Genomic DNA, 27,187 nt, shown 5'->3' with positions numbered 1-27,187 from the left:
CACCTGTGCATGCCCCAAACTGGCTCTAGGTTGAGAGGCCATGGCAAGGTAGCCTCTGGTAAGCCTCCCTCTCAACGCCATGGTGTCACGAGCTCACTCGACAGAAGATGCTGGCCAGAAATATATGACACAATAGCCAGTAAGTCAAGTTTCAGTTTTACTACTAAGTAGTCAGGTCTGACAGTCTCACCAGGAATACAGAAGTGAGAAGCCCAAATTCCAAAGTCACAATCTCTCCGACAAAAGCTCCAAGCAGATTTGACGTGTTGCTTCCAGCAGGTTGTTCAAGGCACAGGCTGCCCAAATTATTGCCAGCAGCCACGTGCACTTAATCAACACTCCACCCCTGCCAGCTGCCATAGATTCAATCCAGCTTCCGTCTTCCTCCTCCTCGGGCGCCTCCCCACTTTCTAGTAAGTCACCTGCCCCCCACTCCTCTCCAATGTCCTCAAGTGGGGGCATGACACATGGAAGCAAAGATGGGTTTATTTTCTTCTTGCCTCTGCTAACACTTTGCTGGTAGCAGCAGCGACAGCATTCTAGCTGACTGCTGATATTTCTCTCTCCCACAATGCTCTTTGTAATGTTGCATATCCGCAGATCTCATGCAGTTCAACATGGGGCATTCTGTGAGGCGGGGAAAAGCTTGGTAGGAGCTGGCTAGAACAATTCGTTGTTGCTACAAGCCTGCTGTTACCTCCATTACTATCCCTGCCAAATATACTACCGGTGTACCCCACCCAGTCCTTTCTGGACAAGTAGTGAAGGCATCCACCGTGAGCCCCTCTTGGGGTTCTTGGGCCCTAGCAGTGCCATCCTTTGTAGGATCTCTCTGAACAGTGGCCATTGTGCAGCTACTCCTCTGGCCCATGTCCAGCTCATGTCCTTTGTTCCAGATCTTATATCCTTCCTCTTCTGTCTTTCAAACTGTCATTTTCATTACTCTAAACCCAGAAGTGACTGGGAGCATGTGATGAATACCTCTTGCAGCTGCAGACCTGTTGCCAGCTCCTCACTTCAGTGCTCAAGAAACACCATGGCACTTTCCCCACGAGCTGCTGCTCATCAGCAGCAAAATGCCTCCGTCCGGGCAAGTCATATTCAGATCGTAAACAGCAGGGGGAGCAGTCTCACAGCAACTAACAAGCTGAAAAAACCAGCAACTTTTTCATGCCGGATGTACGACATCCTTGCTCTATATCGCAGTGAATAAATTTGCAACAAGGCATTGGAAATGTGAACAGTACCCTGCTGTCCACGTAGGGACTGCGGTGTCACGACGCAGGAAGTGTGGAAGCACACTTCCGAGATATGTCCTGACCCCGTTGTAGGGTCTAGTCTGGAAAGCGCCCATGTGATGGGGCATTAACACCATTGTTGTCTGCACTCCTGCTAGCATCGCTTAATGGGAGTCTCATAAAACAGAAGCAATGGGTTGTATTCTGAGATGTCAGGAAATACATTCTGTTTGTGCAAATGGTGGCGGGGACACCAGCCCTCAGGAACAGATTGTCAGGGTTACAGAGAAATCAACAAAAATAATCCCCCACTGTGTGAATGGAGCTTCTTCCATTTGCAGAATGACACCTTAGGATACACAACAGTGTCAATCAGTATGTTATCCTTGGTTATCCAATCTCTAAAAGATTATTTTATTTATAATGAACTCCTACGTAATTTTTATAACTTTTATTATAAAAGAGAGAGTAAGTAGAGCTCTACAATTGCTTACAATTTAAAAAAATCAGTGTTGTTTTGGAAATGGTTATAGTAGTAGTGCATATAATGAGTGCCCTAGATTATTTTCATATTCTTATTAGAAGCCAATGTACCTTATGAAAATGCTGAATATGTAATTTATTTTACCTGTACTAGCAGCATATAGGTTAATCTCCAACAAAGCATTTCATTAGAATTAAAGCTATGTAAATATAATGCTAGCCACTTAATGGTGCAGTGGGGAAGTAACTTGCCTGGGAAGCAAGAGGGTGCTAGTTTGAATCTCCCCTGGTATGAACACCTATATCGGAAGCAGCAATATAGGAAGATGCTGAAAGGCATCGTCTCATACTGCGTGAGAGATGGCAATGGTAAACCCCTCCTGTATTCTGAAAAAAAAAACAACCCACGAGAAGTCAACACCAACTCGACGGCACATCTTTACCGTTGCTTTAACTATAATGCTATGTCTTTATTTAAAAATTACATCTTTTACATAGGCTTTATTCTGAAGGAATGCTTTATTTAATATCATCTACCCATATCCTGTGGAGTAGTCCTATTAATGAATGCAATTGTTTTAAAATAAGTGGGTTATGGATTGTGGACTGTGTGGTAATTTTTGCTCCTTAGAATGAACTTTTAATTTTGGAGACATGTGGTTGTTAAGCAAGGGATAATTAAGGAAGGAAATATATCCATGAGTATTAGCATAGCTCCAAGCTAAGGAATAATTACAGTCTGTTTGAGATGTTCTTTTATAGCTTAAGATGTGTGATTTTGAGTAAGACACATACTTAATTATCATTAAATACTCATATTGCAGGTTCATGAGATCTTTGAGTGTCAGGAATGTGACAAGAAATTTATTTCAGCTAACCAGCTAAAACGCCATATGATAACTCACTCAGGTAAAAACTCTTCTTTTCCCTTCAAATCAATCTTCAAATATTCCTTTGTATTGCTTTCTGATAGAATTATTTTGTATGGGGCTTTAGGTTAATTGATGCAGAAAGCAGAGAGAGAGAGAGAAAGAAAGAGAGAAAGAAAGAGAAAAAAGCACAGGCCCCTCTGAGGCTATTGGATAGTCAGTGCTACTTTAGTTAAAATACTTTGATTTTAGTCAACTGCTCTGTTGACATGAATAAGAGTGACACACAAGTCCTTGCTTCTATTGAAGTGTGCTCGGAGTTGGTTGCTGTCTAAAGTTGTTAGGTTCAAAGCGTTGATTTAACTGGTTTTAGATTCAACTACATGTGTAATCCTGATACTTTATAATTAGCAGGTTGTGCATTCCCTTCTAGAGCATCCAACATTTATTATACAGCCGCCTCCTTCACCACATCTAATCCCATTCCCACCTGAGACATCTCCACCTTTTCCTTCCATCATGATAACTTGCCTTGAGACTTGGTCAAACTGCTTTTTAAAATTCTAGCTGAATCATTGGGGAAATAATATAGGTGATACAGAGATGACTTGTACAGACGACTGTTTTCATGGACTGAAGCTATGCTGTTTCTCCAGGCAGGACACTGATGAAGAGCAAAGCATTATCTCTTGGTCTCTGGATATTAGCAAAAAGTTTCCATTCCTTCTAAAGCAGACATATCCCACCTATGGTATCAATACAGACTACACACACTACAGCTTTCTGGATCTTGATAGATCTGGCAGAGGTGATCCCTTGTTGTAGCTGAAAGAGTTGCTATACTGTATTATCTAATCTGACCCTTCTGATTATTTCTGTCCATTGAAATCTAGTATTTCCAAACTTTCTCTCAATAATTGGATAAAAGATAACCAATCCAGTCAAAACATAGTTTCCTATTTCCTCCTCAAATTATTTATAACATAGGTTTCCAACATTGCATATACTGTTAAAGTTATCTACAACCTCCATGTCAATGCACACTCCCAAGTGCATTTGTTTAAACAATAAACCATTATCTTGGAGGCGTTTAACTGGCTTTTGACATTCTAGATTAGAATAGCAATGCTGTATGGTGTAATGCTAGGCTTCATCTAGCATCTGAAACATGAAAGCTTATACATACCAACTTTGGGTTTTAATGGCAACGAATATGCTATGTATATTGTTAATTAAGTTTTAAAACAGTTAAACTGCCGTGCCCTCTTTCACATTTGTAGTCAGGCAACAGGCTTTGCCTCTTTGAAGTCATTCTCTTTTGATTTAAGCTAATTAAACAGAGTTTAGTTTTAGCCATGATTGTTGCAAAGAACGTGCCAATTTCTCGAGATGCGCCATAGCTCATCTTTTATGAAGCGACTTAACTGTGTAACATAAAGGGCATTAGATGTCTTTCTAATTGGTTTAATCTTAATTGGGTTGACTTCATTGCCGAAATCTCTCTGAGGAGATGGCTGTCTTTGCCTTTCATCTTTTACCCCTGTATAAACAGGAGATTAAATGTCCCCCCACTCATTTTCTGCAGAAAAACGCCCCTACACCTGCGAGGTTTGCAATAAGTCCTTCAAACGACTTGATCAAGTGACTGCACACAAAATAATACACAGTGAAGATAAACCCTATAAATGCAAGCTTTGTGGAAAGGGATTTGCCCACAGAAATGTTTACAAGAATCACAAGAAGGTAAACAAAAAACAAAAAAAAAAAACCACTCTGCTGTTGTTGTTTACAGCTCTGCCAGCTTTAGATTTGCAGCTGTTGCTCATTTCAGTGATGGATCAGTACGCTTTGGCATGCTTCGAAACATGAGCTTCAGATCTTGGAAAATATATTAGCTAGTGTTCCGTCGCAATAGCCTACATATCAGGATAATCAACGGATCTCTGTTTATTGTTTTGTGGGTTTTTTTGGTTTCCCCGCCCCCTCAAATCATCCCAAACCCATTCAGTTGATTACCCACCTGCATTAAGTGTGTCCCTCTAGCAATATTTTACCATTAAAAAAAGTTTGAAACCTGTAGTAAAGCTGCAGTCGTTCCTTATCATTGTGATTTCTAGGAGAAACACTGAAGCAATACCCAATTGCCAATGATAATGTTTGCGTAAAGCATGATTGCAGCAGCCAAAGAAACTGTGCTCCAGAAGAACCTCACATGCAGCCATCCTAAGGAGAGACTCCTGGCTGTGTAATTAAAGCTCCAATCTGCCTGCCCTAATTTCAGTAATGCTTGTCATTACTTCTGACCCCAGGTTACGTTTCCAATAGCACGGCTGCACCCCTGACTGTTGCTGCTTCAGAATTACAAGACTGTAAAAAATTATCTGGCTGGTTTCCTGCTTAGTCTTTGGAACCGCTTGCTCTCTCTCCCTCTCCCCCAGTACTTTGATGAAACAGATATACCAGCACTTCCATATTTTTCACAGTTTGGCTCATGTTATATGCCATCTGGGAATTTGGCACCGGATCTTTGCACCATCTTTTGTGTTTTTAGCCATCAATCTTATGAGAATAGTAATAATAACCAGAATGCGTCTTGGAAGGTGAAACAGCGACTATTGTTTTCTCTAACACAGACAGGATGCATGAGCCTGCTGAAAGACAGATGAGCTTGTATATATACCATGATTGTAGCTTACATATGTAACGTACATCTTACAAAGTGGCTACATTTAGATGGAAATTACTGGGCAGTTCACCTTTGAATGTAAAAATGAATTGTGGGGCAGGAGGAGTGTCTTGCAGTTCTTGTTGCCCTGAAGCAAAATGTTTCTCAAGCATTTTGCTTGGAATCAAGCTCCAGTGTGGGTTTTTTTACCTTCAAAGTGTATGTTGCTTTTCGAGGGCTGCAGCTGAGTTGCAGAGTTTGCTCATATCAGTGTATTTCCATGTGTGAAGAGTTAGGACTGAATTCTGGCTTCTGCACTGCAGACATTTCAAGTAGCAGGACTGGGACAGTCCCTTGCTAGAGAATGCTAGAGATACGAGTGTGAAACTTGGCATTGGACTAAGTTGAGCAAACATAAGGTGGCTTTGGTTTGCATGATCTTCTGGGTTCTTTTAACCAGAATCCTCATGGTGTGCCACAGGGCTGCCCAATTTTGATCCTCCTGCAGATGTTGGACTACAACTCCCATCATTCCTGACTATTGGCCACTGTGGCTGGGGATGCTGAGAACTGTAGTCCAATAACAGCTGGAGGGCCGAAGTTGTGCAGCCCTGGTCTACCAGTATGCTTTACGTTTGTAAAGCAAGCAATGCATCTGGCTCTCTTAACAATGAAGGCATAACTAGTATTAATTCAGTGTTCTAGTATGCAATATGCATTTGCTGAAATGGTTTGCTAGGGGACCATGGTCTACTTTCTGCCATATTTGAGTCAAGCCATTGGTCTGACCATGATTGAGTATGATTGGTGCTAATGAATGAATGAAGAGCTGAATGCTGGATCATGTGACTAGTACTCTGTACCAGAAAATCCTACATCTTGTATGCATTATGAGTGCACAAATGTGTACATTTTGCATGTATCTGCAAATTATTGGGAGGGGCAAAGAGCTAAACAGGGCACTGGTGCCCCTCTCACCACAACTGGGAATTGTATTTGGCCTTGCTTCTGGCTTTTGAGAGTTCACTAGGCTCAGAAACTTTTAAGCCTTTCTGTACAGCCTTAAGGGGTTGAAAACTCACACCACATTTTAAAAAGAATGCACATAAGAACTGGCATCAGCTACACTAAATGAGCTACAGTGGCTTTCACAGAAGCCTGAGAATCTCAGCTTTCTCTTTTTCTTTTCTTTTACACTCTTGTAGTTTCAGAGATAAGACTGAGAAATACGATAGCAATGTGGGCTGAAAGCTCAGAAACCAGACAGCAAGTAAAAAGAGGCCCAAATTCATTTGTTTTTTATTAGTTTTCTTAAGCTATTAGTTTTAAGTCTAGAACTGAAAAGTTTTGACTTTCAGGTTTTCACAGTTGAATCAAGTAAGAATTTCTCAGCGGTGATGTCTGAGATGCAACATCCAGCATATTGATAAGATTGCCCACTGGTCTTACTTGAATCCTAGGACCCTATGGGGGTTTTGAGGAAAGAGTTAAAAAATAATAATATTCACCCTCTTGCCCATTTCTTTTGGCGGGGGCTTGAGAGTTCAGGGGCCACGTGGCCCCCAGAAGTTCCAGAGACCACCGAGCCGGGAGGCTGTTTTTTAGCCTCCCGCTCGGGGGTCTCCTCGTGAGTTGCCACAGCGCAGGGCCGCACTGCGGCAACACATGATCTGGAAACCCTCTGCTAACCTGGGCTAAGGGGAGGGCTTCGCAAGCGTGTAACCCGCTTGTAAACCACCGGGCTCACCTGCAAGCCCAGTGGTTTAGACGACCAGCAAAAATCAGGCTAGGCTCTTCTAGCCCGATTTTTGCTGGTCGTGAGAATAGTTTTGGCCAGCCAAAACCGGGTTAAGGATGCCTAACCGGGTTAAGGGAGCCCATGTGGCTCCTGGTGGCCAGCCCTCTAAAGTTCTCCCCTCCTTAAACACGGTTAGTGGAGTGAGCACTCCGCTAACCCCGTTTTTGTGATTGTGAGTCACGCACCGCAGTGACTCACGAGGAGACCCCTGACCGAGAGGCTGCACAAGCTTCCTGGCACCAGGGGGCTCCCCAGAATGCCCCATGCACTCACACAGGGCATTCTCGGACTTCGGGGGGCTGCACGGTCCCTGACCTCCGCCACCTCAACCAGCTCCGTGACAGAAGTAATCATGTGGGTGGCCAATCCAGCCACCCAGGTAAGGTGCTCTGCTCTACAGGGATTGCAGGCCAAGCCCGCTCTCCCGGCAGAACCCTCTAAGGCACACAACACTGCTTGTCCATTTGTCTCCACAACACTGAGGCTATGCCCACGACCTCTGGAAAGCGGGCTAAGGGAGCTTAGCCCGCTTTCCAGGGATCATGGGAACCACTGGGCTCGCAGGCAAGCCCGGTGCTCCCAAGGCAACGAGCCTGCCTAATTCCTCCTCCCCTTAAATGAGGCTAACGGACTGAGTGCTCCATTAACCTCATTTGATTGCTCGTGTGTCACTGGGACGTGTGGCAACACACAAGTAGACGCCTGACTGGGAGCCTGCAAGCAGCCTCCTGGGCTCGGGGGTCTCTCCAGGATGCCCCGTACACTCGCGTGGGGCATCCTGGAACTTCCAGGGGCCACGCGGCCCCCAATCCCTGCAGCCCCCGCTGGCTCTGTGATGGAGCCGGCAGCCGTGCGGGATCTGGCCGCCTAGCTACAAGCGGCTGCTCGGCTGCAGGGAGAGCAGGCTAAGTTACATGGAGGCGCTTCACAAACCAACCAAACCATCAAGGAAGGCAGGCACCCTAATTCTGCCTTTGTCAATCTGAAATCCAGCTAAACCAGAGGGTTATAGCAGCAATAGCATGGCATATTATACTCTGTGCTGAGAAAACCACTATGTCAAACCTTCCTTGATTCCTTCCTCTTCTCCTGATGTATAGGGAAACTGTGCTATTAGTGCAACCCACATCTGTGGTTCCATGTATTCACGTTTGGGTAATCTATACCCAACCTCAGCATACACAGGGGGGAAATGGGTTTTTAAAAGATTAATTTTGCTTATACGCAGTGTCGGAGTGGCCAGAAATGATCTCCAAGGTAATTGCTGTCCATCATTTTCAGAAAAGGAACCATTTTGTGGCTTGGTTTAAAAAAAAACACACACACACATTTCCCTCTGTGATTTTTCATGGGGAACTTGGGGACGGGGTGGGGGGACATTCCTGGATAGCTGGAGATACATGGAACATGGTAGGGCACCCCCCCCCTTTACTGACATTTTTTGCCCATTTTCCCAGCCTCCAGGATCCTAATCACCCCCACCCCATTCCCATTGCCTCAATGCCTTGTTATCCGCGGTTCCGTTATCTCCAGTTGTAGCAGAGTACGGAACCACAGTGGATAATGGGGTTCACATATATCCTTTGCAAGAGAGGCACACAATAAAGGCATGCTCTCTCACTCTCTCTGATTCCCAGTCCATTTGAATATATTTTGAAACCCCCTCCTTTTGCGTTTTCCCCTCTCTTTCCTGTCCCCAGCCAATGTGGGTGCTGTTGCCCATGACAACACTTGATTTGTATGCTAACAAGACAACCAAGAAGTAAGGAGATCGCAAGCCAATTGGAAGCCAGTACCAGAAAACCAATCAGCACAGGCCTCTAAAATGGCTAAAAGAATGTCAAAAAGTTTCGAATAGAAACAGGGTTATTTTGTTCTGAGCTTGAAACAGGCCCTTTTATTTAATCTCTAATCATACCCTAACATGTTATGCTGAGCACCGATACAGTAATACATTTCCCATGAATTTGAGGGGCCTGTACCCAGATTCACTTTTTAAATGAACACAGGTATGGTCATGCATACAAAAACATGTATGAGTGTGCAGACTCTGTATAAACATACAAAAATAATGTCTGGATAAGGTTCCTGTTCCTGTCATCTATCTAAAGGGTTCTTAATTGGACTGGAAAATACTTTTGGAGAAACTAGTATAGGAGGGCCTCAGTATTCATGGGTGTTCCATTCTCAGCTACTGCTGTGGATACCAAAAACACAAATACTGAGTCATTGGGGCAATGGAAACCCAGGGGGTTAGGTTCCTGGGTTTTTTGCTGAAAAATTGCTGAAAATGGCCCTGAAAAAACGAGAAAGTGCCCTACCATGTTTCGCAGGTCCCCCGTGCTCTGAAATACCCCCCCATGCTGAAATCCAGTTTTACGTATTAAAAAATTGCTATTTTCAGACCTTTTCTTTGTGAAAATGAGCCATAAAATGGCCCCCAGTCTCTCTGGAATGCAAAATGGTGGCCGGAAATTACCTCTGCAGTCATTTCTGGCTGTCTCTGATCTGCGGACATGCAGATTTAACCCTTTCCCCACCAGGTTTTCCTCACGTATACTGATGTTGGGTGTGAATTACCTGACTGTGGATACATGAAACCGCAAGTGCTGGACCCACGATTAACGAGGTCCAACTCTACTAGGCTTTGTGGTCTGATCCAAAGGTCTGGCTCAGTAGAATATATCCCCCAGTATCTTAACTTGACCTGATCCGAAGTAGATTATTACTTTCCAAAGTACATCTAACAAATCTCTGTAAGGCATGAGGAATATTTCTGCAGCTTTTTTCTGCAGCTTTTTTCTGCAGCTTCCTGCAGTCTGCAAAGGGCATGCTTTATTCAAGAATGCAAAACTAACACATATAACAGAAAACATATTTTTAAATGTGATATTCTAAAAAAAAATTGTCATTTTCCCAGTGAAATTGGTATAATAGAGATTTCCTTTAAGAATATGTAATGAAAAACAGAATGTAGGGATTGTATCCTTTCTAGAGTCTCTAATATGTTTTGGGCATGGGTTGCCTTGACACCTGTGGATAATTTCATGTGGATTCATATTCTGGGTGTGTCCTGGAATATTAGGATAAAATAAACTTGGCTGACACCAAGTGTGGGTTTGAACATTCTCCAAGTTTAGGCAGTGTGGTAACTGATGTGGTTTAAGATGGCATTTTTTATAAGGGATTTGATTGGAGTCAGAGGTGTCCTGTTCTCCCTTGTGTAGTGCACAAGGCATTTGCACTGGAGTTGTGCTTGGAAGATAAGATGGTTAGCAACTAGGGTTTTGATTGTATACATTTGTGTAATGCAGTACATTTTTGAAAGTCCCATTTAAGTCCCAAAGGGACCTTGTTTGTTTTTTCACAGAACCACTCCCCAGGTATTAAGCACCCATTAAAGGACTGTGTGGCACGTTCAGTTTATTTCTAGTGTGGAAAGGCCTAGTTGTGTTTTGAGGTGAACACCATGGGGATGGAATGGATGATACTTTTGTACATTATTTATTTACATATTTTAAAATGTAGACCTCACCTACATGAGCTAGCTAAGAAAAATTAAAATAAAACAGTAAAATACAAGAACAAATAAGAAAATAAGAGCAGCAATATATTATTCATCTAAAAGCAGTAAAAAGCAAAACCATAATATTAGCACCACTAGCCAGCATGGCATTCATAAGAGCTCTAAAAACTCCTGTTGGAAGAACAGCATTTTCAGTTGCAACTTGAACATGGATAAAGAGGGGAGCGTTTGAATGTGAGAGGGAAGGGCATTCCGAGGGCAGAGCCATCAGAAAGAAGGCTCACCCACATACCATTGCTAACTCAGATGTTGGTGGGATGTGTAGGAGGGCCTCTAAAAGATCTTATGGGCCAGGCAGATTCCTGCACGGGAAGACAGTTCTTCAGGTAACAAGTTCCTAAGCTGTTTAGGGCTTTAAAAGTAATAGCTAGCACCTTGATTCACACCCAGAAATACATTGATAACCAGTGCATGAACCAGGGTCATATGGTTCTTGTGCTGTGTGCTTCCTAAGACCCTCACTGCTGCATGGTCTTCCAGGGCAGTCCGATATAGAGCACATTAGTTGTCCAAATGAGCGGAGAAAACAGCATGGGCCAGTGTGTCAAGGTCTTCTTGTCCCAGGAACAGGTGCAGATGGCACTCCAGCCAAGTGTTCCAGATCATGGATGCTACCTGGGCATCCAAAAGCAGACCTTGGGTGCAAGAACACACCCAAGCTGTGTACCTGTTCTTTCAGTGGGATTGCTACCTTAACCAGAACAGGCTGACAACCCACTCCAAAATCAGAAGATCTCCCAACCAAGAGAACCTTTGTCTTGTCTGGATTGAATTTGGTAAACCATACCCAGTCCATCACCATCTCCAAGCACTGATTCAAAAGCAACACAGCCTTTAGCTGAGGATGGCAGGGCAAGGTACAACTGGGTATTGTCAGCCTATTGATGACATTCCATGCCAAACTCCTGGAAAACCTCTGCCAGTGCTTTCATGTAAATATTAAACAGAAATATGGGGACAATCCTGCAAGACTCCATAAGCCAGTGGTCACAGCAGCCAGCAGGAGTCTCCCAGCACCACCTTCTGAAACCTGCCCACCAGATAGAATCAGAGCACTGCAAAGCAATGCCTCCCAAACCCAGATGTGCCAAGCTGCCCAGGATACTATGGTCAATGGTGTTGAAAGCTAGTGATGTGCTCCCCACATTTTAGCAGATGAATAGAATGAGAACCTTTAAAACTTCACACCCAGTGATTTTCAGGGGCCTCTATGTGGTGGCTGTTAACATTTAAATAGGCCCTGATCATTGTTGTAAGCCAGGGCTGCACAACTTTGGCTCTTATTGGACTACAGCTCCCATCATCCCCAGCCATAGTGGCCAATAGGGATGATGTGAGTTGTCCCAAAACAGCTGGAGAGCTGAAGTTGTGCTGCCTTCTTGTAGGGTAAACAGTTGTGGCTTTGGTTCTCGGACAAGCGAGAGTTAGAAAAGCCAACAAAGGGCTGTTAAATGGCAAAATGAAACTATACTCCAGCTATTTGAATAAAACCAAGGGCTTGTTTAGATGTTCAGGAAAGCCAGACATAATTTGTTTGCGAGTTGATACAGCAGAATTAAGAACACTTCTTTATGCAGACAAGAACTCCCAGGGCAATATATCCACACTTTCATGTTCAAGGACTAGGGCTGTAACACTGAATTCTCAATTCCATCCTCCATCTAGTATATGCCAATGTTGTTATTTCAAAGGTCCCTGAACTTGGTGTGAGAGGCAGATTCAAAGTCCCCTAATTTACTGGGGACACTTTACTATGCTTTCAATTTGCTAAAGCTTCTGTACAACCCCATATCATATAAATCAGAAAATGTCATTTTGAGAACTTGTAAGACCAGGGTAACTGATCGCCTAAGCAAGCCCCCAAATGTGTTTTTAAATGAGGGGGTGGGGGATTTAAAACAAAAGTGAGTGGACTTTTCACTCATGCATGGTGCCAGATTAACAGCCCTGGAGACTGAAGCCTTCTATTTATCCACAGAACAGGTACAGCACAATCAGCAGCAGTGCAAGCTTCCCCACAGCAAAGTATCATCCAAATGTCTCAGCCCTGTTCTGGAGGATCCACCTGTTGAGGTGAGAAGGTAGTTCAGTCTCTTTATGTCCAGACGTGATTTGGCTTTTCTGTAGTAGCTGCTGTTAGGGATTAGACCATTAGGCCTAGCGATGATGTGAACATTGGATAGAGGTTTTGAGATTTTTTTGTCCAGACAATTTCCATTAAAAGGGACATTAAATGGTAACATGCTTTGCTTCATCTAACCAAGGATCCATTTGAAAACATTGCACAATACCCTTTCTAGATTGAGTTTTTTTCATATCACTTAGCATACACAAGCAGAAAATGCTGACTGGGGAGCCTGGGATTTGTAGTTTTCTCTGCTTCCCAATTCAGTGTAGGAGGCAGAGAAAACAACAAATGCCAAGCTCTCCAGCAGGAAGTGATGCTTCATCAGATGCTTAGGGCTATCATTTTCAGTTGAGGAGAGACCTTTATTGATTGATTAATTGAATATTTATACCCCGCTCCTCCAGTACACTACTACTTGAGGTGGCTCTCAACAATAAAATAGATACAATGAGGCTCTCCACATGAGCAGTGTGGAGAGCCTTACCGCGCTCTGTGGGGAGCCATCCCTGGGCGGCCAGATTGGCAGCCCACATGACTGCCGGCTCCATCACAGAGCCTGTAGGGGTGGCGGGGATCAGGGGCCGCCTGGCCCCTGGAAGTCACAGGATGCTGCGTGTGTGGGGCATTCTGGGGAGACCCCCGTGCCAGGAGGCTGCTTGTAGCCTCCCGGTTGGGGGTCTACTCGTGTCTTGCTGCGGTGCGGAGCCACGCTGCGGCGGCACATGATCAGCGAAATGGAGTTAGCAGAGCACTCGCTCCGCTAACCTCGTTTAAGTGGGGAGGAACTTAAGCAGGTTAACCACTAGGAGCCACGCAGCTCCTGGCAGTTCCCACAACTGCAGGAAAGTGGGCTGGGCCCCCTTAGCCCGATTTCCTGCAGTCGTGAGAATAGCCTTAATGTAAAATAGAAGTAATACAATTTATCAAATTAAGTAAATAAGTTAAAAGTCAGGCTAAAACCACAATCAGAATTAAGTTTCAAATTAGAAGTTGTTTTAAAGCTATACCTTTTAAATTATAAAAACTGAAAACTAAAGGAGAGTCCTCTCCTGTATGTAGTGAGCCGTGTCTTCTCAATAGTATAGTTTTTAGCTGGGGAGGTGGCATGCCTCACCTTTCCCCCCATAAGCTTTCTTGGGAAACCTCGAATTCCAGGTTGTTGATTTTAAAGAGCATGTTCTAAGATATGCAAAAGGAGTGAATGGTATTTGAGGTGAGCTGAAGGACATTTGCTTGGTACTGTGATGTAATCTGAAGAACCATTTTGTTCTGTTGTTATGGTTTTGCAGGAAATGGTGGAAGCAGTGCCAGATTCACTTGAGTAGGATTCTTACCATGCATTCTTCATCTGTCCCACCTGTAACTAGTCTCTATATAAAACTGTAATGGGGAGTTGGGTGCATTCATTTTGTAGCACAACCACTGGGCAGAAGAAGCATTAGAGGATATAGAGTCACTATATTCTCCTTACAGTCTGTCCGTTGGCTAACCCATGTATTATGCCTTTTTAAGCCTTATTTCTCAGTCATTCCGTACGTGAGTTATGCAGTAGCAAGCTGCTATCTGTCACCATTCCTATGATCTGCCAGGGACTTCTCTTTGAAGGTGCTCTTAGTGCACTAAATAAGAACAGTAAGGCACATATGTTCATGGTGACTGTTCACCAGCTGTGGAACATCCTCCTTCTTGAGGTCTGCCAATTCCAGAAGCAATGCTAGACTTCCTTTATTTAAGTAGTAGATATAAATATAGGAATAGTTTAGCTTGATGTTTTAATCTGTATTTTAAAAGTATCTACCCAGTGTTAGAGGAACAGAATTTTTTTTTTTTTTAAGCCACAGCAAACACGGGGCACGATCCATACTCAAATTCCATTGCAAAATTCCAGTTGACTTTAAGGGAGCTGGATTGCATCAGCCTGAAGGAAAATTATGTGTAAAACATAAACTTTCTGACTACTTTATCTTTTTCTAATAATTTTCTAGACTGCTTTTTGTTTCATATTTTCCTATTGTTAACAGTATTCTTTAGCAGGCAAATTTATAAGTGCCATCCAAATTGAGCGGGGGGGGGGGGGGAACCAGTGTTCCAGTGAGATGGGAGCAGTGATAGCAGATCTTGCACCAAAGTCTTGAACTGTATTTTCTTACCCATTTACGAAGTTGAGAAAACAATTTGTGTATTGGTGGGGGGAGTGTCAGCAAAGGTAACTGCTTAAAGAGAAACTGGCTCACATGTTATGCAGTGTTAAAAGGGCAGAACAAGAGTTGTGTCCTCACAAGAGGCTCCTTCAGAACTCAGCCAGCTGAAACTGTTCAAGGGGGATGGGAGTGATTCTACCCTCCCTCTAAAAGTGCTACCAGGAATATGCCCCTAAGGATCACACAGCCCTCAGGGACATATTTCTGGCAGCCATATACCACTTTTAGAGGTGAGGGAGATCAACAAAATTTGTTCCCCACTCCTCTATGTTGGTTGGTTGCTCGGCAATGCTCTGGCTGAGCTCCAAAGTAGCCTCATAGGAGGACACAACTCCTGTTTCACTTCCTGTTTCACACTGCAGGATATGTGAGCAAATGCTAGGTGTTTTGGTTTGTATTAAAGTGTGTATTGTAATTGCAGCTGGGTTTTTTAAATTGACATCTTATTATGAGCTGTTTTGCAAATTACCATAACTTGAAAGATGAGATTTAAATGTTTGAAATAAATACACTTCTATGCAGTTACAGATCTGACTGGTGTACTACTAGGTCACAAGTAATGCTTCTAAATAATTTAAAAATTGTTTTGTTTTTCCTGTGTGTATAAAGTGACATATTAGATCCCCCGGCCTTATATGTGGAAACAGCTGACAATTTGTGTTGTGTATTCTTTTTCTTTTGTTTTTAATTTTGATTTAAATATTGTGTGAATATACATTTAGCTAGTAACTATGCACTCTGGAAATGATTTCCTGTGTGCCATCAGAAATCCAGAGACTTTTAATTAAAGTTAAATATGTGTAATTCCGGATCCATCCTAGAGGCTTTTCTTTAAAAAGAGGCTTTTCTTTGTTTATTTGAATAACAGCAACCAAACTAAATTACTAGCTTCCCTATCAGTGGAGCATGTGGAATTTAGCTTTTGTTGTTTCTTTGGTGATCTGAGGCAGTATCTCTTGTGAACTCTGCCAGCAAGGTTAGCCACAATTATTGTAATGACTTCGGATTGACCTCTGAGTCCTTCTCCTTACAGTATGTTGTCTTTCATCTACAGACCCATTCTGAGGAGAGACCATTTCAATGTGAGGAATGCAAGGCGTTATTCCGAACCCCATTCTCTCTTCAGAGACACCTTCTCATTCATAACAGTAAGCGCTAATATAAAAGGTCAAGAGGTTCACACCCCATCATCCACTTGTAATGTGTAAGATTAAGCACACTGTTAGTACAGAGGTGAAGGAGATTATCTGGCATGCGTAGAAATACACCTAATCTGTATTTAGGGTTAGTTGTGATGAAAGCTCACACATGCATACAAAGCAGAACATTCAGTGCTAAAGTTGAAACTCTGCCCTGGCACAAAGTTTGTCAGTCAGTCAATTAAGTATCTTTTGAGGAGATGGATTGCACCCCCACTTGATTGAAAAAAAGTTCTTTATTATACAGTGGAGCTGTTGGACACCAAAAAAATGAATTAATTTATTTTCAGCAAATACCCCAGGGCTCATCAGAAAATATATCCTAGTTCAATGCTAGAAGCTGACAAATTGAAATTCTAATATTTTATACTATGATGGTTTTAAAATAATATATAATCTTTCCCCTTTTGTTCATTCTGGTGTTTGAGGCAATATACATGGACCTCTTTGTATTGGTCTGATTGTCATTCACACTGAGGATGTCTGCGTACACACAGACCACATCTCAGAATCCTTCCAGAGCTTAGATCTCATTTTTGGCAGTAACCCCATCCCCTTAGTAGCCAAATTAGAACCACTTACCCGCCTAACTCCCTCATTCTTTTCCCGACCATCACAACAGCGACATCAAAGAAACCTCTGTCACCAGTACACATGGGAGAGACCTAAGAGAGAGAAAGAGATTATTGGATACTTTCATTATCCCGTCCTCTTATTATTTCAATTTATTCACTACTCTTTATCACCTCATTCTTCAACTTGTTAACGTTAGTGTTTTTGGTTTGTTCACCCACCCCCGACCTATGGCTGCTAGAGTTTTGTTCAGACTCTGTGAATGATGCTCTGTGAAACTCTCATCGGTCGGCCATGAGTGCCTCGCTTGCTTGGAAGAGGCACATAGGGTGGATCTGTGCAAATTCTGCCTAGCCTTTACTAGACAGACCTGCAGAAACAAAATCTCTGTGCTCCGTGCTCTCCTCTGGGAAAGGACTCTGCATGCGAACTCCATCTTGCAAGACTGGCCCGCCCACCCCAGCATTCAAGAGCACTTTACGAGCTCTATTGTAATGCACAGCATGGAAGAGTTGGACTTTGTAATGCCCGAATCATCCCAGGTGGCCCAGTTGGTGCCGAAGCCGGGCTGAATGCTCCCTCCACCAAAGGAGCAACTGGCTCCTGCGATCCTAATAGCCATGGCATCAACCTTGGATCTGATGCCCCCAAAGAAAGAAAAACCTGCTTCAGACCTGGGGCAAGGGGAAAAGAAGAAGAAGAAACCGGCCATCTCCCAAAATCCCAAGGCCGTGACGGTATCAGTAGCTACATCTCCTATGAGAGCAAGCCTGTCAGATTTGGATGAGGAAGTACATCCCAATTGCAAACCCTATTCAGAAGGGGAAGGGAACCCAGACCTTCCACCAGACTGGGAGCCAGATCCTGACCAGCAATCACAGCGCTTTGAGAAATAGCCTGATTCCCCTAACAGGGATAGGAACTGATGGCAAGCACCCGCTAAAATACTGGGAAAGAAGAAGGTACCAATACTCTCCCAACTGCAGAATCATTGCCTCCCCTGATTGCTATGACGTGGAATTCTACAGACCCAGAGCAGAGGCTTATCTAGGGAAAATAGCGCCTAGGGCAAGCACTGAAATTGCGCCCCCTGTCCAAACATCTGACACCCATCTTTCAGATAACTTTACCATAATATCAGCTGAAAAATACAAGTTAAGCTCATTAATCTTTTAATATTTCAAAAACTATTTAGCAGTGGATGTAGCCAGACCAAGAAAATGCTGGAAAACTACAAATTTCAGTATGCTGGGGCTCATGAAATACCTAAATATTATGCGGAGGTATACTTGGAAAAACTAAATAGAAGTGCCTGTCTAATTCTCTGCTATACATTGTAGCATCACGATTACATAAGTTTTAAAAATAAATCGAGAATTTGACTTTTCCCCGATACTCTGAAAATAATTAAACGATATGCAGAGTAAACTGTGTCTCTGCTTGGAATATATCCTAGTATTTCAGAAAGACAGTTAAAATGAGAGAAAGAGAGCAAGAAACTCCCAGTGGGCCTTAATACTAAGGATTTCACACTGATTCAAAGACAAACTCAACATTAATAGCCATATTATTAAGACATCACATTTAACTCACTTATCACAAGAAGCAAAGTAAGAGCAAATGAATACAATCTTAGCTCATAAACTTCAGCGCAGTATTTACAAGCCCTGATTCTCTGTACATAGTGTCAATCTGAACATGTGTACAGTGACCTATATTATATTATTTTTTTAAGTACCTGTAGCCCCTTCGGGGGGTCTGCTGTGGGGGGTCTGCAAAGTTCCCCCCTCTTCCCACTGGCCTCTAGGGCCTCACAGGCACCATTTGAGCATGTGTGGTGGTCATTTTTAAAAATATTTTTTTTAAAAAATGGCCGCTGAAAACAAAATGGCCACCACGCTTGCTCAAATGGCCTCTGCAAGGCCTGGCATGGTCTAGGGCCTCACAGAGGCCATTTGAGCATGTCCAGTGGCCATTTTGTTTTTGGTGGCCTTTAAAAAAAAACAATTAATTTTAAGAAATGGCGCCCCCCTTTAAGTGGCACCTGGGGCATGTGCCCCTGATACGCCCCTGACCCAGAGTGGAACAAATGCTGGTAGAGCCTAGATCCAACCTCTTATCTGTCACCCGAGGGCACACTATTACTGAGGACTGGATGACTGGGAAAGAAACCCTCATTTCATGCACAATCCTAGGCACTATTAATCCCATTCAAGGTCACGATCCCCAACCTCTAGCTGAGCTACTGAAGCCTCGACTACTGTGCCAGTTACAACCAAGGTGAATAGGCATCCCAAATCTAACACAAAGCCCAAAGAAAAAGAAACCCAGTCCAATAAGAAATTGGTTCCAGTTCAGCCTGTGCTGGAACCTTGCCCTTCAGACAACATCAGCACACCACTGGAAGTCCCAGCAGTGGAATCTGATACAGATACTGAAACCTGATAACTCCCTCTAGACTCTCCCCACTTGGATGATGAAAAGACAACTCCCCCTGCTGATGACTACCAACTGTTCTCAGAGCAAATCCAATGGGTGGCTTCTTCTTTAGGTTTAGAAATGCAGCAAGCCAAACAGGAAACAGCAGACCTTGTATTCAGACTTTTTTAGTCAGTTACTACAACTCTAGTATCCTTGCCTCTCTTACTCACAGACACAGAAGTGGTAAAAGGTGCATGGGGAAAACCTGTTTCTATCCACCCCACTTCCAAAAGATTAGAAAATTTATGCAGGGTCCATCACAATAACACATCTTACTTGTTTAAGCATCCTAAACCAAACTCCATTGTAGTGGAGTCTTCTTAACAGGGCACTAAACAGAAGCTACTTTCCATCCCAGCAGACCATAATGGGAGGAAACTCGACTCCTTTGGGGAAAGGATCTATGCAACAGCCAGCCTCCAACTACGCATATCCAGTTACCAAGGCTGCATGACACAATACACACATTTCCTGTTAGAGAAGCTTGAACCTTTCATCAATCAGCTGCAAACTGACCAATGAGAAGCAGCAAGGACATTCCTCACAGAAGGCCTTCAAATCTCCAAGCAACAGCTGCACTCTGCTCAGGATGTGCAGACTGGTCTGGAAGTTCAAGGGTTCAGTCCGGAGGGTTCATGAAGGCTCCTCCTCCGGCCTCTTAATTCACCGCTGTGGCCCAGGAAAATGCTTGTATTTGGCCCATTTGGGCCTCTGTAAGTGTGAGTGGTGGCCATTTTGGCATAAATGGATGCATAAATGGCCCCTGTGAGGTCATTTGCGCATGTGCAGTGGCCATTTTTAAAAAATATTTTTTAAAGGAAATGGCCACCGCACATGCACAAATGACCTCTGCAAGGCCCTGTGTCATGCCATGTCATGCCAGGGTTCGCAGGGGGCATTTACGCATGTGTGGTGGTGGCCAAAATGGCCACCATGCCCACTTACAGAGGCCCAAACATGCCAAATACAAGCATTTTCCCGGGCCGCGGCAGTGAATTAAGAGGCTGGCGGAGGGAGGGGGAACCTTCACGGACACCCTCCCTGCGGTCTACAGGAAGCCTCCCGAAGGGGCTCGAGGTATTTTGATTTTATTTTTAAATTTTAAAAAAATTGCAGACTGGTGGCAAGTGGGTTCGATGGGGGCTGGAACGGACTTGGCCGGTCAGGTTCGAGTCCAGTCTGGACTCATACCAAACTGGGCCAGCCGGTTCCGTGCACACCCTTACATTCTGCCCACCATGAAGCAGACTGTGGGTCAAGTGCCATGGTGGTAGCAACAGTAGCCTTATGTAGACATGCCTGGTTGAAATCTACATCACTCACAACTCAGGCTAAGCTAAGAACTGAAGACCTCCCCTTTGATGCGGAGAACCTCTTTGGGAAGAAAACAGATGACACCCTAGAGAGGGTCCACAAAATGAAAACAATGTCTAAGTCTGTCAAAGACAATCCAAACAATGCCTCTGGCCTTCACAATACCAACAGAGATTTCCATATCAATCCTTCGCTCAACAAGACCAGAGAAGGAGCAGGTATCACCCTTACAACTCCTTTCAAAAGTCTTCTTCACAGTCTCCAAAGACTTATGCAAAAGGCCAAGCCCACTTGCCCCAAGCGAGCCTGACATGACTCCAGTAGGCTCTAAGTTCCTTCCCTATGCAGAAGCGTCGCAGGCCATAACTGTAGACCAGTGGTTTCTGATCATAGTTCATATGGGTTATGCCATAGAGTATGACAGTCCTTCATCCTTTTTGGGGATCCAAAGTAAACCCCCCACACTAGTTTTACTGCAGGAAGTACACAACCTCATGAGAAAGGGTGCCATCCAAGCCATGCACCACACCATCAATTGAGAGTTCTACTTTGGAGATGGAGGACTGAGACCCATTCTAGACTTACATAACCTCAACCATTTCATCAGTGCCATCGTTTCCATATGACTGTGCTCAATCCCATCCTACAACTGTGGTTCCAAAATGATTGGTTTGCTTCAATAGATCTCAAAGATGCATATTTTCATGTTTCTATTCATCCAAACCACAGGAAATACCTACAGTTCTGCATAGGAAACAGGATCTACCAATACAAGGTTTTCCCGTTCGGCCTCTCAACAGCCCCATGTGTGTTCACCAAGTATATGGCTGGGGTGGTTGCACATCTGTATCAACAATCCACTTGTCTTTCCCCATTCTTGGACAATTGGCTCCTAGTGGCACAAATAGAACAAGAGTTGCGTCAACACACCCGGATGACCCTACACCTAATAGACAGACTTGGGTTATGTGTCAGCTGGGCGAAATCAAAACTTACTCCCACAATGTCTATTGAAATCATCAGGGCAATCCTCAACTCTCCAACCATGCTAGTGATATTGCTACAATATAGGAGTGCCAGCATCTGGGCAATGGCACAGCAGATTCCCTGCACAAGAACCCACACAATTAACTGCATACAAAAAATGTTAGGGTTCATGGCTTCTACTACAGCCATCCTACCCTTGGCACAACTCTGGATGAGTCAATTGCAGGAATGGTTCCTCTACACGTTCCATCCACAGGAGAGCCACCCTTGAGACAAATTTTCCATACCTGCCGAGACACAGCACTCAGTCTGCTGGTGGACAGAACAATCCAACCTGCAGGAGGGCTCCCCCATTTCTACTCCACAGTGATGACAGATGCGTCCAACTCTGGTTGGGTGTGCATTGTAATGGACGAAGCATAACAGGGTATTGGCCCAGCCTCAAACTCGCCTATCACGTCAGTTGGTTGGAGCTCTTTGCCATTTGGTAAGCCATGTGAGCATTCTTATGACTCCTAGCGGAGAAGTCTGTGCTCATCCTGACAGACAATGTGACAGTCAAATCCTACCTAAACCATCAGTGTGGCACGCAATCCTGAACCCTGTCCTAACTCGCGATCAACATGTAGGAATGGTGCCTTCACCATCAAATCTGGCCATTGTGGCCACACCGAGCATGGTTCTCCATGCTCCTAACTAACTCTGTCAAAGGCACAGCATGTACCCCTGCCCAAGCATTACAACCTACTTACCAGAGAATGAGGAACATTGTTCCACCCACTTGTGGAGAACCTTCATCTCATAGCCTGGCAGTTCCTTCCGTGGGAATACAGGACCAAGAAGTCCCAGACGTCATCAAAGCATCCCGGAAGCTGTTCACAAGATATTTCTACAAGGCAAAGTGGAAACACATTACAGGTTTTGCCAACTCAAATGGGATTAGCCCCAGAGTGGCTTCAGTTGGGTTCATACTTTCTTACAAGTTACATTTAAAGAAGTTGAGTTTATCTGTTGCTTTCTTGAAAGTTCATCTGACAGCTGTTGCAGCCTACACCACACATGTTTGCATCTTCTCCATGGAACCAGTTAAATGTTTTTTCAAAGGGCTGATGTACTTATTTCCCCTGACTCCTCCTTGGGATTTTAAACTGGGATTTTTTAAGCTTAGTGATTAGTCCTCACGTCCCTAATGCACAAGCCATTCAAACTCATGGCCTCATGCCCTCCTAAAAACCTTAGCCTGAAAACAGCATTTCTGCTAGCAATTACATCGGCCCATTGAGTGGCAGAACTCCATGCTCTTTGAGTGGACAGTCCATTCTTGTCCTTTCAACTGGACAAGATACTCCTCTGTTTAGATGCTTAACAAAGGTACCATATATTGCAGGATACCTGTTTACCTGTATTCTTCCCCATGACATCCTCTGAAGCAGAACGGACCTGGCGTGCCCTAGATTTTAAACACTCACTAACCTTTCACCTCCATTGGACACGCTCCTTCAGACAGACCACAGCGCTCTTTTTGTGCTTTGTGAGACCTAGCAAGGGAAAACAGGTCCCCTGTCAACGCCTCTCAGGCTGGATCATGTCTGTGATCAAGTTGGCATATACCTCACCTCACACCATCAGGGCTCATTCAACAAGGGCCATGGCAACTTCAACAGCCTTACTCCAAGGAGTCCTACTGGATGCTATGTGCAGGGCAGCAACATGGAGAGGACCTCTATCTGTTGGTCTACACCAGGGGTGGGGAACCTTGGCCCTGCAGCTGTTTTTGAACTACAACTCGCAGCATCTCCAGCCACATGGCTGGGAATGCTGGTAGTTCAAAACAGCTGGAGGGCCAAGGTTCCCCACCCCTGGTCTACACTATGTGCTGGATACCAGGTCTCAGAGTCACTCTCAATTTGGAACAGCAATTCTGAACACAATCCTACCATAGATGCCCACTTCACCCACCATCCAGGTGAGTAGCTTGCTAATCTCCATATTTTAAGAAGGTCATTGTAGAACTGGAAAAGGTGCAGAAGAGGACAAGATGGTCAGGGACCTAGAGCACCTTCCTTACAAGGCAAGGCTACAACACCTGGGGCTTTTCTGTTTAGAAAAAGGACGATGGAGGGGTGACATGATAGAGGTCTATAAAATCATACATGGTGTGGAGAAAGTTGAGAGAGAGAGAGAGATTTTTCTCCCTCTCACTTAACACCAGAACCAGGGATCATCCCTTGAAACATATTGCCAAGAAATTTAGGATTGAGAAAAGGAAGTACTTTTTCACACAGTGCATAATCAACCTATGGAATTCCCTGCCACAAGATGTGGTGACAGCCAATAGACTGGATGGCTTTAAGATGAATTTAGACCATGGTGGAGAGGTCTATCAATGTCTACTAGTCTGAGGGCTATAGGCCACCTCCAGCCTCAGAGGTGGAGATGCCTCTACATACCAGTTGCAGGGAAGTAACAGTAGGAGTGAGGGCATTGTTGAGGGGTAATTACTTCTATAGCAGAGTATTTCAGGAGCTCCCATTACAGCAGAAGTTAACAGAGTCTCGGGGCAACAGCTTGTAAATTATAAGCATGGAGATTCATGTAAGGTTAAACTAATCTACTTTATTCAGAAGTACATGCTGATAGGAAAGGACCTGTATCTAACAGCTGGCTACATGTTAGTCAGAGAGAGATCTATAAGAAGCATGGTGCTCAGAGAGTGAGCGAGCTAGAAGCATTCTGGGAAGAAGAAGGAAGTCACTCCCAGGAGGTTCCTGAGTACATTCTGTCCATAGAGGTGTCATAGAGGCAGAGATAAACAGGAAAGAGAAGGAGACCCTGAGGCGATTCTCACGATCGCCAAAAAGCGGGCTAAGGGAGCCTGCTGCCTCCTGGGTTCAGGGATCTCTCCAGGATGACCTGCGTACTTGCACGGGGCATCCTGGAACTCCTGGGGGCCATGTGGCCCCCTCAGCCCCCACTGGCTCCGTCATGACGTCATAGAGCCGGCAGTCGTGTGGACAGCCAATCCGGTCACCCAAGGCTGCCTGGTGATCGTCTGTGGGGAGAGGGGGCTAGGCCCGTTCTCCCCACTAACCCCTTTACTACGAGTCTCACCGATCATGAGACTTGCCTCCCTACCTATCTATCTCTACTCGCAATGCCCCTAGTGGTCATTAGGGTTACTGGTGCAAAAGGTCAATGCCATCTGGAGCTAGATTTCCAACAGGCATGCCCTCAGCTCTTTCCTGTGGGCTTCCCAGAGGCATCTGGCAGGCCACTGTGTGAAACAGGATGCTGGACTAGATAGGCCTTGGGCATGATCCAGCAGGGATGTTCTTACATTCTTATGGTCATGGTGCAGAGAGGGTCAGTCCATCTGGGGAATCAGACCCGAGGGAACTGCTGTTGTGAGTCCAGGCTCCAAGGTCTCTATTCCAGGATCTCCTTGCTGATAGGTTTAGGCTCTGCATATCTCTGTAGTAGATGATGTGAGCTTTCCTGGCCATGTTAGCAACTGTTCCACCATGCTGAAGTTCTGGTTGCCTCCTGAGGCCAGGGTTCTGGCACCCTTGATGGCTGCAAGCTAATGTTGAACAGCTGTTTCTGTTGTGCCCAAGCTTGTAAGTTAAGGGGAGATTTGGGATTCTAGATAACCCTGTGAAAAATAGCAATGGTAATGCATACAGAAAAGAAGAAAATGTCGCATTCTGTGCATTATTTGTACAATGAAATAGTGCTTGTAGCTATATACTGTCAATATTGAACGATTCCCTTGTTCAGCAGCTGACCTTGTATGGGGTAAGCTAAATCCTGTAAAATGGCAAGTTCCACCCGTGGTACAACAGCAGACTGAAAATGGCAGTCGTTTATTCATTTCTGAAGTTAATGGCCCACTTTTCTTAATGAGATCTCAAAGTGACTGACAATGAAAAATGCAATAAAATAAGTTAATAACACCCAATAAACAAAACCAATAAATATAATGTAATACGATAAAAGTACTATATGTACTTCCATTTTTTTCCATTTTATTGTCCATAAATGATTTGTTGCATTCACAATAGTATGTGTCTGTCTGCTGCTCATTCTAGTTTACATTTTAAAAGGGTTCCAAATGGTCAATCACACCCAGGGAAATTAATAACAATGACAAACTTCAGCTCAGTTTTCTTATTGCTAACTTCAGTCTTCATTGCGAAAACATGTGCAACATTCTCGGCTCATGTGCTCTTTGGCAGGGACAGGGAAGCACCTCCCAGATAGCATCTGGAGTGCACATTGAATGCAGGCTTCCTAAGGTTTAGACCAGGCCTGCACAACTCAAATGACCTGGCGGGCCGAAACCAACCGTGACTTGGTTCATGGGGGCCAAGGTCAATTCCTAGGGTGCTGATTATTAGAGTAACACTTAATATCAATCAATCAACCAATCAACTGAATTAAAGTGAAATGAATGAAAAATGAATTTAGAATGAATTTAATCAATATTTAACTTTTGATGTTCTGGCAGGCCAAGATTGATTTAAATTAATATGAAATAAGTTGAATTAAAATTCATCCTAATAATATAAATATTATACAATCTGTACAAAATACATAATAAAATGCATTGTTCTTCCTTTCCACCTCTGCCAAATCATCACACAAAACATGGAACACTTTTAAGGAAAACAAAAATGAGAACCTCTTCTCATAATTTTGGAAAAGAATGGAGAAGGGGAAAGAAAGATGGAAAGGATGCAGCAGGAGGCTTGGCCTGAGAGAGAGAGAGAGAGAGAGAGAGAATGGAGCAGTCTTGGTGGGTGAGAGAGAAAGAGAAAAAATGGAGCAGTCTTGGTGGGTGAGAGAGGGAAAGAGAGAGAATGGAGCAGTCTTGGTGGGAGGGAGAGAGAGAGAGAGAATGGAGCAGTCTTGGTGGGAGGGAGGGAAAGAGAGAGAGAGAGAGAGAGAGAGAGAGAATGGAGCGGTCGGGGGGGGGAGAGAGAGAGAGAATGGCGCAGTCTTGGTGGGGGGGAGACAGAGAGAGAGACTTAAGAGACTTAACTGCGCAGGCACGCCTCGCAGTTGGGAAGCAACACCAGGCCAAATAGCAGACCCAAGTGTCACTCTGGTTTCTGCCGCTGTGCGCCACTGCTGCCGTGGGGAAGGGTAAGGAAGAACACCCGCACCCCCGCAGCCATCTCCTCGGCCGTGCAGCGGCTGGAATTTTTTTTGAGGAGGTGTTTTTTAAGCAGCAGGGGGAGGAAGAGGAAATAGCCCCGGGGGCCAGGAAAAAAGGCCTCGCGGGCCGCATCCGGCCCCCAGGCCGCATGTTGTGCAGGCCTGGTTTAGACAAATGACATTTAGACAATATGACATTTCCTAACAGCAACTGCACTAAGATGACCATGTTCTGTATACATATTCATGCAGGAAGCTCCTCTCTGTCTTGGAAGTCCTTTGGTCCATCTAGCTTAGTGTTTTCTTCATTGACTGACAGCAGTTCTTGAGGGTTTCAAACAGGAGTCTTTTCTACTCCTACCTGGAGATACTACGTATTGGGCCTGGAACTTGCTGTGTGCTAAGCAGGTGCTCTAGGGATATGCACAAAATGGATTTTGTATTCAGAAAGTGCAGCAGCAAGTCAGTTCCCTCTCTGGCCTCTCCATTGAATGGGCTCAGGGTTCGC

The 27,187-nt window shown here is 44.3% G+C and overlaps 1 protein-coding gene across 1 annotated transcript in view; it reads left to right on the top strand.

Annotated features, from left to right (window-relative positions):
* The window catches only part of PRDM5 (PR/SET domain 5), a 177,789-nt gene that overhangs the window by 64,832 nt on the left and 85,770 nt on the right, over positions 1-27,187 (top strand). Inside the window, exons 9-11 of the mRNA XM_053258589.1 lie at positions 2,546-2,630; positions 4,176-4,333; positions 16,023-16,116. Of these exons, the coding sequence (XP_053114564.1) occupies positions 2,546-2,630; positions 4,176-4,333; positions 16,023-16,116 (337 nt within the window). The remainder of the gene's footprint in view (positions 1-2,545; positions 2,631-4,175; positions 4,334-16,022; positions 16,117-27,187) is intronic.

This window comes from Hemicordylus capensis, chromosome 5, assembly GCF_027244095.1.
Source record: "Hemicordylus capensis ecotype Gifberg chromosome 5, rHemCap1.1.pri, whole genome shotgun sequence".
In the NCBI taxonomy this organism is placed as follows: domain Eukaryota; kingdom Metazoa; phylum Chordata; class Lepidosauria; order Squamata; family Cordylidae; genus Hemicordylus; species Hemicordylus capensis.
This window is presented reverse-complemented; position numbering and strand designations above follow the sequence as displayed.